The sequence below is a fragment of the Falco rusticolus genome, chromosome 4 (assembly GCF_015220075.1).
Source record: "Falco rusticolus isolate bFalRus1 chromosome 4, bFalRus1.pri, whole genome shotgun sequence".
NCBI classification, from domain to species: Eukaryota; Metazoa; Chordata; class Aves; order Falconiformes; family Falconidae; genus Falco; species Falco rusticolus.
Genome location: NC_051190.1, coordinates 57993005 through 58010287, shown reverse-complemented (window position 1 = coordinate 58010287; position 17283 = coordinate 57993005). Strand labels below are relative to the sequence as shown.

The 17283-nt window shown below is 38.8% G+C and overlaps 1 protein-coding gene across 3 annotated transcripts in view; it reads right to left on the bottom strand.

Annotated features, from left to right (window-relative positions):
* The window catches only part of GALNT11 (polypeptide N-acetylgalactosaminyltransferase 11), a 56612-nt gene that overhangs the window by 6848 nt on the left and 32481 nt on the right, over positions 1–17283 (bottom strand). For 2 of the 3 annotated variants that reach the window (XM_037387001.1, XM_037387002.1), the window contains exons 7-10: positions 14376–14493; positions 12380–12532; positions 9629–9847; positions 6271–6375 (exon numbers count right to left, since the gene is read on the bottom strand). In XM_037387001.1, coding sequence (XP_037242898.1) covers positions 6271–6375; positions 9629–9847; positions 12380–12532; positions 14376–14493 — 595 coding nt within the window. The remainder of the gene's footprint in view (positions 1–6270; positions 6376–9628; positions 9848–12379; positions 12533–14375; positions 14494–17283) is intronic. The other variant, XM_037387003.1, reaches the window with a different exon arrangement.

Below are 17283 nucleotides of genomic sequence, written 5' to 3'. Positions count from 1 at the left end.
TATGTAAAAACCTCTCTCCATAATGAAACTGATCATGTTTGGGGTTAAATAAATTATTTAATTTGGTGAATGTTGTAGGATTGGCTTCTTTCTAGCAGTTGTTTTTTTCCTTCTGCCTCTCAACACAGGCAGTGGGATAACAGGGAAGGTGCAAAGACCCCTTCAGTTTTGGAGTACTGTGGCCCACTCTGCTGCCAGCTGACCCTTCTGAGGTCCTAGATGTCCCCAGAGCACAGAGAGATCTTCCCTCAAGCAAAGCATTTCAGATTTGGTAATGCTCAGATGCCTGCCCAAGTCTTCAAATGCCTTCACCTTTGGCTACAGGGGCACAGAGGTCTTGCTTGTGCTTAGTCACCCAGGCCGCAATAGCTGGTTCAACTTTCCCACAGTGGAAATGGGACCTACAGATGTGGGGTAAGCGTTGGCACCGCTACAGCAAAGCCGGTGCGTATATCCTTCCAGTCACCTACAGAGAGAAAACCAGCATGTGCTAGAGTAGGTCTCGTGGACAAAATGAATGGGAGGTCCAAAGTATGAATTCTGTTAGAACTAGATTTTTAATTTAGTACCCTCAAAAGGTAGTTCAGACTATTTACAGATTTAAGACTGAGGTTTCCTGGGACTTCTAGTACCTTCAGGATTTTACTTCACTCCCATGTAACACAAACAAATCGCCCAGCCTTGTCCTGGACTGAGTGCTAAGATGACTTCATTAATCTCGTTTACATGCAGACAGGTGGGTAGAAACACAGCTTCTCATATACAGCTCAACAAACAGTTTCAGTGACAACTACAGCTTAGCTCTTTGCAAGGACAGCAGTGTGACATTGCTGAAGACTGGACAGTGGCACATTCTTGCTCTCTCATTTAACTAATATTTGGATTTCCTAACTGGTTTCAGGCTGTCACTGTTGGTAAAGGAGGCATGCCTTTCACTCCCTGCATGAACCTCTACATCCCAGCGGTCCCCTCTGGGATTATTTGTTACCATAATAAAGAGGTACGGGGCTGTGTTACTGAACTTTTTTTTTTTTTTTCTTGTGAAAGATGAAATTATTCCTACAGTGAGCTTAATTTATGTAAATAGGTAACAGCTAGCTGAAGTACTTCAAAGGAAATTCAAGTGAGGAAAGGGCTGAAATGGTGCCTCAATCATCTAGGAGGCTGGCTCATACTATCATTTGCTTTTGAAAAACAGAGTTACCCACAGAAGACTTTGAGTCCCCTGTTAATACAGACAACTGTATTAAAACAAAACCTATCACATGAACTAGGGAAAGCAATAAATCAAAGAATCTGTAGTAGGTAGAAAAAGGAAGCTCACTGTTCCTAGGGAATAAACATTTCAGAAGGATATGAAATAATCCAGGAAGCATCAACCTACCCTTTGGCTTTCAGAGTGCAGTGGAGTGTAGCTAAAGGCACTGCTGGCCAACTGTCAGAGCTTTGTGGATACACACTCTTAGTTGGTCTGCAAATTGCATTAGCACTAGAGGAATGCATTGAAATTTCTCAGTAAACATAAGACAGTAACTGCTACAGAAACAGCCCTTTGTGTGGAAGAAAATCCCTGCTGGGAACCAATGCCGACAGGAGAAGCATTCCAGTACTTTCATCAGTTACAATCTGTTGCTTAGATTGGCACTACTGTATTATTCTGTCAGACAGTTTTTACAAGACAAAAATTCAGCTTAAGAGAACAAAAAAAGCTGCCTCAGCACTGAGGAAGCCGTATGCCTAGCAATTTGCATCGTCACAGCTATTTGCATACACTTCAGCTCCTGTTTTTATGGATAACAGTGACATCACAACACCAAATGACTTGTGACAATCATCAGAAACAGCAAAGTTGGTCTATAACCATTATTTTAAACTACTGCTACCCTAAAAACTCAATGTCCTCCCAAACGTTGTTCCAAAGCAGACACATGCTTTGTTTCACAGTTCAGTGTATTGCTGATGTTCCACAACAATTGTTAGAGGGACTGAAGAATTGTGTTCCTTCAATAGTTTATGGAAAAATGGCAAGCAGACTTAACTTGCATACCTTCACGCTCACTCTGGACGTGTTGTATCAGAAAAGCAAACTAACAGCCCTGATCTACAGGTTTAGGGAGAAAGATCTTACAGAAGAACTGCACATGTGAGCACATCCTTCTAGGCTCCGACTCTTGAGAAGTTTGCAAAGAACGTATTCTTGTATTTATGAAGTGCTACAAGAGTTTTAACAGAGCTTTTCTGAAATTCTCTCCTCAAACCAGTTATCTTTTAAAGGCCCAGACCACAGATGCACGTACTTAGAAACCTCAGCGCCATCCCCAGCTGGAAACACAATAGTCAAATTTTTTAAAGCTTAATATATTGCTGAGTAGAAAGGTTTAATTATAGAAGTGAAGTAAATACACAGAGGTTATAATGACATAGAAAGTAAAGCTTAAGAGTCAATCTAGCATATTTGAAAACAAACAGTAGAAGAAAATCCACATAATTCAGTGGACTAAGATTTTTTGGAAAAGGAACTTGGCTTTAAGCATTTAGGTCAGAAAGGAGGCAAGCACACATTAGCTACATGACAAACTCAATCTTCTTTCAGCTGTTAGATCACAAATACTCCACTAGTTAGTCCTATGTTGCCCATTGTGCCCACTCCAAAACATTTTTTAGTATTTTTTGATGCTTTTCTTCCAAGTTTGTCAGTAACTGCTTCTACTCTTTCTCCTTTAGGACAGTATCTAGCCCGAAGCCTGCTTCAGCATCCTTGTCTCCTAATCACCACCTGATTAACCTTGGCATGACGGTTTTGGGAAGAATCTATGCCAGTTTCTTCCACTTTTCAGACGTGTCTAGTCTTTCTTGATGATCTTTCCACACACTTAAATTTTTTCTCTCCTCCTTCAATACCAAAGTTTTTGTGGTGCACACTACCTTGCGCATTTTTTTGTTCCTAGAAAGAGGTCAGACACACTACTGAATTACAGAAGAGTGTTCGCTTCAGCAATCTTGGCAGTTCCTTCATGTGACCACTCTTCAACTACAAAACTTCTCATTCCATGTTAGTCTTCTGTTAGCAAAATTCACAATCATTTTTTCTGTTTCTTCTGTTAATTCGGACCCCCCTGCACTGACCTTCATTCTCTAAGATCCTGTCATCTCTTCTACTTGTGCTACTTCTAACTGCATTTTCAACATTTATTCCTAAATTTGTGTTCAATCCCTAGTATTATCCCACTATTTATGTTAATGAAACATCCTAGCTTTCCCTATAACTTATAACAGATTTTTTCAATATTTTCTAGATGCATCACCTTTGTAAGAACCACTTTTACTGCTTTGTCCTTCTGTAGCAAAAAGATAAATTGAATGTCACTGTCACATCAAGACCTAGAAAATAGGATAGTTTCATGTGCTTTAGTAATTTTTAACTTTACTTAATTATGATAATGTGAGTCAACTTCAATTAAAAGTATTACCCATAATGGTGATACAACTGCAAGTTACATAATGTGTTATTTCTTTTAAATCAAGTAGTTAAGTGAGAATTTGAAATTTCTTAGTAGCCACGAAGGCCAGAGAAAACAAAGCAAGCATAAACCGAAGGCAAAACAGATTTGCTTGTAAGGCAAATCTCATGGCTTCAGTGAGTCTGGTTTCCCCATTTTCAAGGTCAGCTCTCACATGCATGAATTGTCTACATTACACAGGAGACCATATTCCAGTCAAAAGATTACACAGACCATCATTTTCCAATCAAAAGAACTGAAATCAGTGAGTCTTAAGGCAGCCCAGTTTTGTTTTCCCAGGCCTCTGCATGTTTTCCCAGGTAGACTGCACCTTGCTCCTTCAACTTACTAAACAGCAGCATTTAATTTTCAAGGGAGGGCATTATCTGTTCAGAGTAAAAGCAGCCTGGAAAGAGATAAACAGTGATAACCTCTTCCTGTTCCTCAGGGAAAAATTAGCTGGCACCAAAAAGCATAAAGTTATTTCCACAGAAAGCACAGCTAAGCTGTGGTGCTCACTCCTACAGGATGCTGAAAGCTTACATGAGGTCCAAACACAATTAGGCACTCCTGGAAAAGCAAAAATTCTACAAAAATACCAGAAAAAAACAGTCACAAAAATACTGCTTGCAAAAGTGCAGATTGTCATCTTCAAGAGTAATTGTCTGCACCGCATGTATTAAGCAATACACACTTGCTGCCAGCAGGCATCCAAGGGACAGGATAGCTGGGTACCTGCATTTCACCAGCAAGCGCAGGCTTGCTTTCTTATTAGGTCAAAGCCATAAAACAGATGGTTTCACAGCAAAAATCAGCTGAAAATGCAAACGGGTTGAGTTTTACCAGAAATGACAGTTAAAAGCTTCCAATACTCAGGAGGTTTCGGCTTTCCAATACTCAGGAAGCAGAAGCTGTTAAATAAGTGTTATCTTTCTCTACATTGTCCTCACACACCCATAGCAAGATTGCTCAAGAGGATATGAAAGAGCACTGGCTGAATGAACTCTTGGGATTTGTTGGGAGAACAAAGTCAGTCTAACAGCAGAAAACCATAGCGATAGTTAACATACTTGGTTGGAGAACATGAGTGTGAAAGAAGATAGCACAGCCTTTTTTTTTTTTTTATAATGAGAACTAATTGCTTAATTTATACTAGCAAACTAGATTCATGAGAAAAGAAGCCAAAGATCAACAACCAGAGCAATAATTTCATCTTTCTCAACACCAAAAGGCTAACTGAAGTTTCTGCCTCCAGGAAAAAAAAAAAAAAAAAATAAAAATAAATCAGGAAAAGGTTTTGATAAGGAAAAACAACAGACTTCCTCCTCCAGCCATGTGGCAGTTCACTATTAAAAATATTGCAGGAAGGAGACGGGAAACAGTAACTGTGAGGACCCATCTGTTCTTACTGCAGATAGGATCCAGAGCCAGTCGTTCTTGCTTTCTCACCCATAGACTGAACGGCTCAGAAAGCAGCACAGCACCTTTGGCACTGTACATGTACAATCACTGGTGCCAATCAGTTACATTTAGAGTCTTTACATTTACAGAACTTGCTGACTTTCTTCAGCTAATGGAGGAGATAACGTAGGAAAACCTTCATTCCCATTCCAGATTAAATTCATCTACCTTTAATACAGGGACCTACAATCTGGTCATAGTGACGAACACTCAGTACTCCAGAGGCAAAGTGCAGGGATGTATTGCTTGGTCCTGCCTACGTGACAACTGGAGACCATGTGTCTAGAGGCAGCCACACTTATCCAGACACTGGCTAACATCTCTCACACGGTCTTCCTTCATCACATTCAACTGGTAAGGGCACAGGTAGAAGGCAGAAAGCACCGTTAGTTGACAAAGCACAAAACATTTTGTTTGGGAATATCACACACCCTCCTGCTCCTACTACTGCAGTTTCCATATCCTGAAAACTACTGCCCATTTCATAAAGTATTAGTTAGTCTAGCACAACCCACCTTTGGTAAGGCTATGCTGCATTACATCCCATGCTCCATTTATTTTGTGTCTTTGATTACTTTTGTCTTTAGATGCGATCTAGTTTTTAGACTTGGGTCCCATGGACTCCTAAATCATAACGTTCTAAATGTAGTTCTTAGCTAGGCAAAAGTCTTTATGGCATTAGGCGAAGATCTCTCTACCCTGGAGATTGTTTATCCAAGTCTTGAATTTCTGATGCCTTTAGGAACAGAAGTGGAATAGCAAAGGCTTCATGTAGCAATATAAAAACTCTCACTAGTTTGTCACATTGATCCCAGATTAGCAATTCACCTGTCACCAAAGAAATTTTTTAAGTTTCTTAGAATTCCCTCTATTTAACGATAATGACTCATTCACCCCAAATTACAGCCACTCCAGCAACTGAGGACTAGTTGTACAGTACACAAAGAACAGCAACCCAAGAAAAGGCTGCCTCAAATCCCAGCACGAGGAACCGACTGAATGAGCTTCTACAAAATCCGAAATGTCAATCAGTGGATTCTGTACCTGTCAGGAGCCACTTAAGGATAGTCTTCAGCCACATACAGAGACTCGTGCCATAAAGATTGATTATAATATCCAACACTCAGCACTAGTAGGTACAGAGCAGTAAACTCCACAGTCTCCTCAGCCAGCCTCGTGGTTTGAACAATACTCTGAAATCAGCCTGCTTGCTGATGAGATGTTATACTAGGGCATTTTGCCAGCAGGAACACATATTAGCAATTTTGAAGATGTGCGTCGCTATTTAGTATAACTGGGAATATCATACCTGGTTTTGATCGTTGTAGTCACATTCCCGAACCACTACCAGGCCTCCTTTCTGACTTGGGTGGCCCTGGGCAACCAGGCATTTGTTGGTTTGAAGGTGATACAACTAAGAAAGGAAAAGTTTGATGGACAGAGTGAACAACAAACATCACATACCAAAGGGAACATACAGTAACGCTTTGGAAGCCCTAGAACTCAGTGTGCTCCCCAAAAAACCCCACCCAAACAAACCTCAACAAAAAAATCCCCTTCTTTCCTTTTAAAATGCCATTTTGTTTTTCAGATAATTTGGAGAAAAAGTAGCATTAAGTAGTTCCATTTTGCTTTCTAATTACATCAAGATTTCCCTCTTTATGGTACAAGTGCAGTACACAATCTGGCTCAGCACGTGCTGCCCATACTGTCAAGTTTCTTTTCCTTTTCACTCTCCATGAAAGTCTCAGGTCTCAGATACTCACTAGCCCAGGAATATCAACTGTAGTGTATAAACTACATTTGACTACAATTTAGCTTAAACATAGATCTCCTCCTACAGCCTCTGTTCATCAAGCAGGACAACCTCTTTGGGAAAAGAGAAGGCATTACTTAAATATCAACAACTGCAGACACTTTAGGTTGTTTGCAAATTGATTTTCAAGAGCATTTAGGTAACTGGAAAGCCAGAGTTATCAGTTATTTTACCAACACCCAAATACTCATTCCAATTAAAATTTGGAGTAATGTTGTATTCAGGTCAGGAGCCTGTCCTGTGATGCAAAACTGTAAGCATCTACCATCACAGCAACAAGAAGGTTCTCAGCAGGTTAGCATCCTCTCTCCTGGTTTGGGCAATGATGCCCACCCCTAACAGTCCTCCAAGAGGTTTTTCGCAGAGTCTAAAGATTGGTTGTCCTATTCCAACAGTCAAGAATTATTAAGATCTTGATATATCCCCACAGAGTTACTCAACGAGACAAAACACTTCTATTCTGGCTTTAAATTACATGCATGCCCTGAACTAACTGGTGGCCAGCAGAAGACTTCTTTTCAGCCTGATTGTTTTTCTTCCCCTGATGCGGTGCGGATCAGGTTATTTAGGCAGCAGGTGCTTCCTGCACATCAAGAACTGTGCCACGTGCAGCCAAGGGTACAAAGGAGAAAGGCAATTACGCCAGCACAGGCACAACGCTGTGAGGAAGGGACAGCAGAGAAGGGCCCTGCTCTCTACCAAGTGCACTGGAATGCATTTGACACTCACTGGGTGTCTGCATGTGTGGGAGATGGCAAGGCCCCAGAACTGGCATCCACATTGAAAATAATTATTTCCAATCTGGAGTGGAATGAAGACGGGAAAAAAGGGAATTTGCTGTTCTGAACTCAAGGCCCAGCTGATTAATTAGCTAGCAGCATTTTATTATGAAGACATACATAGCTGTCTCAGCATTTGTATCAATTCTACAGATTTTTAGAAACCAAAAGACACTTCCAGCAATAAAAAGAACGAACTGCTCCATCACACGACAGCAAAAATTAGACAGCACAAATACCAGATAATATTCTTCACTAAACACCATTTCTGGAAATAGCTGCCCCAAGGCACATCAACAGCCTCCTCAATTGCACCATGTTTCTCCTGTTCCCTACACACATCTGAAACAAATTACACAAAACCTTCTAAGTAACATTTCCTCTCACCCTAGAGACTTCTAGGACAGATCTTATTTTCATCATTCCTCACTCAACAGAAGGCTTTCAAACCATACAGCTACATGAGTTTGATATGATTTTTGTCCTTGTTTTTATTGGCCATGATGATCAGCATTTGATAACACTGTGAAGAATGTCCCCATTTGTGATCATTACAGTTCTTCCCAGCTGTCAAACCAGCACTTATCTCTGGCCCAATTAGTTTTTCAGAATAAGCTGGGACTGTGAGTGATTCATCCCAAATCCTAAAGAGTCTGGCACGCAGTGGTGACATTGGCTGATCATTCTGTTCCTTGTAGGCATCTGGAAACAGTTTATACAATCATCAGAGCCAAACCTGACTCTCCCATACAATGCTGGGTATAATTCTTGAACCCCAGAGAACCAAGAAACCATGTGTTTGTATGTCTTGTCTCCCCCTTTTTAAAAGGTGCATAAAGTTTTTTTCCAAATTAAACGATGGGGAATTATTGCTAGGAAGATTTCCCCCTAAGTGTTGTTAAGGAACTCAGATCCCTCAAGTAGCCTCCCCCACATCAGCAATTCCTTAGTTAAACTTCTGTCTGGATGAAAGCAGATTAAATGTAAGGGCAGGGGGGAGGTCTGACATGGGGAATAACAGCATTTAACAACTAGAGGAATTGGCCCATTGTATCAGTTTTATTCAGGGAAACTACGCATGTTTGCCCTAATAAATAACTTCAGAGCTTGGCTGGGATACAAAAAATATTGCACAAATTGTAATTCCCAGACAGCTGCTTCTAAGCAAAAATCTAACGATGTCAATAGGTTCTGCATCAACTCAGGTCCTCCAGCCTGTATCTATGTGCAGGGCCAGCAACTGTCAACAGCCACTGCAGCCTGTGTTACCTTGGGGAGAGGGCTATGGCACTATTTAATGCTTCCACTTATTAGAGCTAGAAGGGAATCTGCTAACCATAGTCTATGTGCACACGAAATTGTTTACTCAAAGATCTTCCCTTTCACAGAGAAGAACTTGAGAAAGCGGTCTTGGGTTTGAAGTTATCCATTTTTGGGGGGAAGCATAAGAAGCACATAGCAGACAAATTTGGCACTGGATAGAACAGCTACAACTGTCTGCTGGCTTTGCCTGCCTACAGACCCATAAACATAGGTGTCAGAGCTAAGGCATGAACTTAATCATCATTTCCTCCATGAATACACGTAAATAACTCTCTTCTACTTTGAAATAAAGAAGGAGCAAAACTCATTTTTGTTCATTATCTAACAGTCAAGATTAGAAAAACCATCATCAGTCTCAGATGCAAATGTTCATCTTTGCAGAAAATTATCCAGTAAAAGCAATGAGTTTGGAAACTAATTATATTTTACTCTTATCATAAACCAACAAAGCATGAATATTTCAGGCCAAAGTTCTCTCTATCCATATCCATCTTCAGATCAACAGCCATGAAAGTGCATTCTGAAGAAATCAGAACTTCGTAACTCAGAATTTTGAGGTAAAAAAACCTCTCATTTAGTAGTATCTAGAATGAAGATGACCTGAAATACAGGTCAGAGTGAAACTGATTTGCCTTTGTCTAAAGACACAAATATTGTTATTTTCAAGACAGCTTGTTGCAAAACTAAAACTATGCTTCATGGATTTAAAAAACCAGAATTCTATATATTTTTAAGAAAGTTATTCTTACCCTTCCACGCTGGATTATTTTTGGTCGTTTCTGTGCTCTATTAATAAAAACTGGCTGCGGAGCTTTAGCATTGGGTCCAGATATTTGCATCTCAGGATAGATATTATCTAAATACCACTTAAATGACTTGCAGTTCAATCTTTTTCTCAATTCTACACGGTCGGTAATATTTCCATAGTTCCTCATCCTTAGCTCAGGTCTCAAAGCAAAATACTGCTCCTGTATTTAAGAGAAACAGGTTGGGAAAAAGGGGAGAAGAATTTCAGATTATTGATTTCCAACTTTTTCCTGTTGGCAGAACTCCCAAAGTTTCAGTTCATTTTACTAGGGCTTTCAACAATTAAGTTTGAGACTGGCATGAGGAAATTCCAGTATTCAGAGTGCCTCAGGAGGCAAGATTTATCTTCCCTAACTCTAAGATAATCTTTCTAGACTGCTTTTTTTGATGAAGACACTTCTTGGGCACAAATCTGCTGACCTTTTTTTAGATGCCAACTTGAGGAAGAAACAAATCAGCCCTACACTCCATTGGCAATAAAGGCTAGTCATTAGGTCAGAAGCAGATGTACCTATCATTGTCATCCTCATCTGGCAGAAGTTTCTTTAAATTGATTGTTCAATTGACGGTTTTCATTGCTGGGGTGTTCAAGTATATTTTGCCTTTCACCAGGGGTAAAAAACCTCCATATCAGAATAGAACTACAAATAGGACTATCTTGTGAAGTTCAGTGGGATCATGCACTTATTCACATAAAGAATCAAAACTGCCACGTGGGCTTTCTGTGAAGCCCAGTTTTTCCAGTTCATCTGCATCATCTCCAGAAAGACTCCCACAATGGTAATTTTTCATGTTCTAATTTATGATTATACTCTGTATTGTACCTGGTTAGGCAAGGACAGATTAATCCACCTCAATCTTATGTGCTGTTCAACTCTAATGCAGAGACAATGAGGACAAAGAGAAATTCATGAATGTACAATGTGGCATGAATACTATTACCAAAACTACAAGAAAAATCCCCTTGTAGAATCTTTAATTCCAGCTAGATTTACAGAGCTCATAGAAAAGGCATTGTATTTGCACATGAACTCATTTACTAGATATTATTTAGAAATCAGTTTTCAGGGCACTGAGCTATGGTATTTTGTTGGATTAATCTCTAGTAACATCTGGAATTTACTTCCCATAACATTGTTCTGACAGTTTTCAATTACCTACTGCTGTCTGATACTCAGATGACAGACAGCGTCAACTCAAGACAAATTACACATCTGTCCTTATCAAGATCTTTGAGCATTTGGATGCACTTGAATGTATCACTGCTATTTTAATAGCAGAGGAAGGGGAAGCACTAAGTACATTTGACTGTTGGACAGCTCTGAGGAAGTTTGGAAGGAGACTGGACATCACTATCAGAAATTGGTCTGCTTCAGGAAAGTAGAGCTGCTATCCCAATTGTCTCTTTCCTGGTTAAAGTTCAAATTTTAGTATCCTACCTTTTCTGCATTATTTATTTCCATTGTATACATGCTTACTACTTCTACATTTTGCTTCTGACTTATGAAAATTTTGCTGTTTCCTTTCCATTATATCAGTGTTTAATAAAACTGCATTTGTTCTTTGCTGCAAAAGAGATCCTTTAAGTCTTATCTTCATCCTATTCATCATATAATCACTTCAGCAAATTACACCGGCCCTAAATATTTGCATTACACTTATAAAAACAAAAATATTTCCAGGCTTGCCTTCCATACGTAAATCTGTCATAAGGACAGTCTCTGGCAACTATCAGAGAATTAGATTAGAAACAGCTGGAAACATTCAGGACACAAATCTGTGATAAGAGACTGCTAGAATCAGCAGTTTAAGTTCTTGTTGGACAAAGCAGTATTAACTGGAAATTATAACAAAGAGTCAATTCCAAGCTTCAGAGAAAGCCATCATTAATCACAAAACAACTGTGCCAAGACACCAATAAAAAGGAAAGCAATAGATCAAATCTACCAATGCATTATGGAGAATAGAGATAAAAATTAATGACCCCTAATAGATTCCTCAAACTGACTGAACATCAAGATAAAGGATGGGGTTTGAAACATAAACCTCGAAAGAATATAAAGTTAATAAAAAACATCTTTATAGAAATTGCAGAGACCACAGGAGGTGGCCACACAGCAAACTCTATGGCCTCACAAAGCAAAGCATCCTCAAATATCACAGAGATGAGGGCTTTGCAAAAACCTGATCAACATTCAAAAGTATCAGTACCAAGACCTGAAGACAAGGGAGGAATACACTTGCCCTTGAATCCAGAAGTCAATCCTGACTGATCTTCCAGGGCAAGACAAGCTAAGAATCAGACTGCTAATTAAAACAGAAAGCAAACAACCAACGAAATCCCATCTCACCAGCATGGAAACTACCTGAAGAGCTATAGCAATATATGGCTGCCATGTAATACTGATTTGGACACAAAGCAATGCAGAGTTTACAAGAACTCATTCATCTTTTCCTTCATTAGAAAGACAAAATCAAAACTCCTGCAGGCAGTAGAAGTAACAGCAAGGAGACGTGAGCACTCAAAAGCAACAACAATCCTACACAATTTAGGAATTTGTATCAAAATTAACATTAGGAAATCAGACTACAGAAAGATGACCTCATTAGAGGTGCTAAGGGACACCACTGCGATACAGTCCTTTGACAAGCCAATTAATAACCTTATTTCATGACCTAGAATTGTGTCTTACCTTGTATTCATCCATCCACACATGTGCCAGCCTCAGTGAGTTATGAGCCATAGTGTCCTGTCCCCCTGGTGAGCCATAGGGACGTCTTTTACGGAAAATATGCCCCACCCTGGAGCAGGGGATGATCAGAAGTCTACCACCACACATCCAGATCTGTCCATACAAAAGCAGAACATACCTCATTGTACATGTACTGACAAGGCTCACTGCCTCCTCCCCTTCCTCGAGGGATTCTTAGGTAGGTTTATACTTGATGACAGGACTAGGTGTCAGCAAGTTGTCCTATGTGTTATTCTTTCTGACAAATCCATTATTAGATCCTCAGGTTAGAAAAGAACTATTTTTGCCATATCAAATTCTCCACATAAGAGGTCATGGCTTTCATGAAACAAATAGAAAATTTTCTAAAATTTTATGTTCTAATGACCTATTAGCAAACACTGAAATACATAGGCTGGAATTCAACTTGCAGATTAAGATATCTAAACTTATTTAGCTACATTAGAGTTACAGTCCGCACTTCCATGACAAATAATGAAGATCAGTCAGTATGAAGAGAGCCTGGAGAGCTTTTTCAACCAAGTATAAGCACCTATTTTGCACAGCTGTTTGTTTCTGTTAAGTGTATGGGAAATCAGAAATACTGTTCAGATTCAGATGGTACGTTCAGGTGCCTTAATCCAACTCCACTGCACCCCAGGTCGAGACTGCATTTACAGTCTACTTTCATTATTTTATTTTTTTTTTCTTTTCTTTTTAAATTTCAGCTTCCAGCAAATTCTCATCATTGGCTCTTTGTAGGACTAACGTGTTCTCCAATCTCAGAAAAGGCTTCTCACATTAGCGGTTTATAATCAAGTAACTATAAAAACTCCTCCTGGATAAAAGACTAAACTTTACAACTCTCCCCCAGGGAGATGGGAGCTTTTAGATGTTATAAAGCTCTCCGAATATACTCTAGTTTTTCAAAGCTTACAATTGAAACTGTATATTACACAGTAACAACAATAATATCCTCACACTCCATACACCTCTACTCAGATACCTAATAATTATATATTATACTGAAAACTTGAAAGATTTTATTTATTCAAGTACACATCCCTTTAAAGTCACTCAATTTATGAAATGCCAGTTCTTATTTTTGAGCTCTAATCTTGATTTCTCTCATGACCAATTGGACAGACTTCGCTGAAGTTTTGGGAGTTGTGTGTTTGGTTTTGGGGTTATTTCTATGTTAACTTCACTTTTTAATCCCCTTTTTGTGTTTGTCATGACAGCATATCATTTTTAGGCAGATTCTTGTCAAACCCGTTGATGAATCCACTTTACAAAAGTGAAGAGGTAAACATGACATTGAGCACAAAAAGTTGTTTTTCTTTCAGTAGAATGACAGGGAAGGTAAGACAAAATACAGGAAAAGCCCAATGAAGTATCACTCTCAAATCTCTGGATTATGACTTTCTCATTTTTCCAACCAAGCTGGCTCCTCTACATTACTCTTAATTCAGTTACACAAAAAAAAAAAAAGGTACATTTCCAGGCTCTCAAAAAGGAGACTGAAATATCTGAAAAGCCCAATACATGTCTAAGGAAATACAGCAACGTTGATAATAAGTAAGCTAATTTTGAGTCACACATTTTCTTAACCAACTTATGAAATTCATTAGACACTACTTATAAACTCACTTCATGCATTTGTACGATTCTTCTTTTCTTACGTCTTTCTACAGGTATCATGAAATGTTCCATGGAAAAAAGAAAAAGGAACAAACATTTAACTACAGAGCTCAAAATTCTCTTTAATATTCCCATTAAAGCTTAACTTGAAGATTACTGTAAAGGCAGTAACTGGACACTGAAAGCATCCTTCCTGGGAACAAAAATGTCAATTTCTGTGTGCAAATAACTATTCCAGTGCTAAAGAAACTACACAGGGCAGAGAAGCAGCCAGACACCAAGGTTCATACTCCAATACACAGAAAAGCTAGATTACCCGAAAAGATATTTCCAGATTTTCTCCTCCCCAGATGTCCATGCCACTATCATACTGTCCAAGTTCATTAAAGTAGTCACGATCCATGGCAAACAGGCCTCCAGCCATAGTAGGTGACCTAAAAAGGCACATTGAAAGAAGTTAATTTTCTTTTAAAGAAAAAAAACAAGTAATTTTAGCTGAATCTGCTAGTGCCAAAGCTTGACTTTAGACAGACATAACACACACTAGAAATCATCAGATCACACTTATAGTCTCAAAACGTTTTCAAAAGCCCATCTGTAAGTGGTATTTGTGTCCTTTCATAATTCCAATACCTATAAACAACATTTCACTGCACATCGTAAACTTGAGGAAAAGGCATAGGTCAGGGAAAGAGGAAAAAAGGGACTGTCTCTCTACTAAAAAAAAAATAAAAAAAATAGTACTTAAAAACTTGTGCAAGTCCATCAAGCTTTCTACGGTGAAACCTAGGAGCTGCCTTTAATTAGATCTGTCTTTACCAGAAGCTATTTACCCTACAGTTACAAACGTGTACGTTGCACACAATGTGCTCTTCCACCCCTTAAATGGGCAAATTATACAGACCAGGCTTGACTGAACTGCAGAAAGAGCAGAAACCAGAACACACATTACTTTGCCATATTAAATTAGATCAAGAAACAAGGACCAAATTCAAATTATACAAGTCAGGAGGCTGGTAAAAGAAACACTACTCTGTCTCACAGATAGAATTTAAATACCAGGAGCAGCTTCGTTTCATCACTGATGTCAATAAACTGATTGCTGCAAGTCATTTACAGTTTCTATATTCACAGATGTTCTCTTCAGCATTTCCAAATTTTTCAACTTGCCTGTGTTACTAGAACAGTGTCCTATTTTGTAAAAATCCATATGTGATCCCTATTGTCCAGGCTCTAGATTGAATTGCTAGTGTATCACAAAGTTATAATATAGGATGCCCTTCAGGAGTATTAAAAAATAAATAATAATTTTTAAAAAAGTAAACCCACTACATATGATGGTTGGAACACACAGTGGGCTGGGAACAGGCTTTTTTCTCATCCTTTTTTAATAAAAACCTGTGATGAAACCAAGCCTAAGCCTGGATTTCCTTGCTTGTTCTCACATAATTTTCTGCTACAGCTTCTGTCACTTTAAAACCTGGCTTGAAAGGTTGCTCTCAGTTTTTCCATCCCTGACACCAAAATATTTCATTATGAAGGTCTCTAAAACATAAAATGTAAGACTTTCCATTTGATGGAAAGCCATTTTCAAAGGTTAATTGCCAATCTAGCTTCTTTCTCAAAGCAGGCAGTGACCTCTAAGTAGCAAAAGTCACTCTGATATGAATAAAATGTAAACTTTTTATATGATTAGACTCCTTGTAACTATAAAGTTAGTTCTGTCTTTTCAATGTGAGTTTTTCCTAAAAGTGAGTTGAAGGAATGCAACAGTGTTGAACACAGCAAGACTTAACATTCAGGCATTCCCCTGACTAACCGCGAAAACAATTCTTAACAGAATCAGGATTTTAAGACATTCTAAGCTGGTTCCCCATTCAGATTTTCCCAGTCTGTCCTTTGCCTTCTACCTTCAGAAGCTGCCACACTGACACTTTCCAAACAAGCCAAACGGTTAAGTAACTTAAGAAGTTTCCTGGCTTCTCAGACCAAATCTTGGGATTGGTAGATGTGGAAACACTAACTGCAGAGCTGTCAGGCAACAGCAGAGAACTTTGCACTGGAGCTGCTTGCATCAGCCTAAAAACGCTCTTCATTTACAGTCCAAGAAAAGAGAATCAAAGAGAGATGAGACTGCCCAATTTCTGATTCACTTTCCAAGTCTTATAGAAGTACCACATCATCTGCAAGGAGTCAGTTTGTATAAAAGGTAGAGTTCTTCCACCTTAGAAACCTGAATTCTGTACTAAGATTGATACCTACAACTAGAAAACGCACAATCAGCTTCTTGCCATTGCTCTGCTAGCACTGGCCCTTCTCATGAAGGGACAACTGCTATTCTCATGTCCAAAGCATATGTGTCTGCTACTAGCAAAGAAAAAAAAAAAGTGTTTACTGACATCATTTTATAACAGTTCCGTGTCCAGCAGAAACCAAATATTGCTAGTTCTGTCCAGGCACGACAGCCATGAATGGTTAAAAGATTAAGGAACATAACTTCCAAGTCCTAGTGTTAAGCTTTACCAAGACTTTTGTTTCAGAATGATTCTCAAAAGACTGCAAAAACAATACAGGCAGGCTTCAAACAGACATTTTTAGGCATTTGCCACATTGTGCAAAGAGACAAGTCATATTTTAAAGATGGTTTTCACATCCATGTGTGTTCGTTTAGGAAGCATTATGCCAAAATAACTGCTTGTCTGATGAGAAATATAGATTAAATTCTGAAGCAAAAAAAAATGTTGACATCGGAAATTACCATATGTTCTGATGTTCTCTCCCATCACCTAGGAGACCACCTTCCTATGACCACAAAAATTTATTTTCCCAATCTAGCAATTCTTTAGCATTTCATCACAGAAATTATAAAGCCTGTATCAGTGGGCTATGCAGGCTATTACTAGCACAAAGACAGTTATCAACATCATCACTAAGACCGACACACATCGACACACTGGAAACAACCATCAATGCATATAGCTCAGAAGTGAAATTATTGAAGAGATTTAATACAGGATAGTGTTAAGTTCCTTAAGACTTTTGCCTCTAGCAAAAGCTGCTGTTATATAAGCATTCTCTAGAAGTGTGCTTTCTTGAACTAATAAGATGTATCTAAATCATGATTAAATATGAAAAATTAAACTGAAATAGGTAATAGTAACCAAAACTATTTCTAAGTAAAATAAACAAGCCAGGTATTTGACAGGTTAGGCACCTGCTTCTAA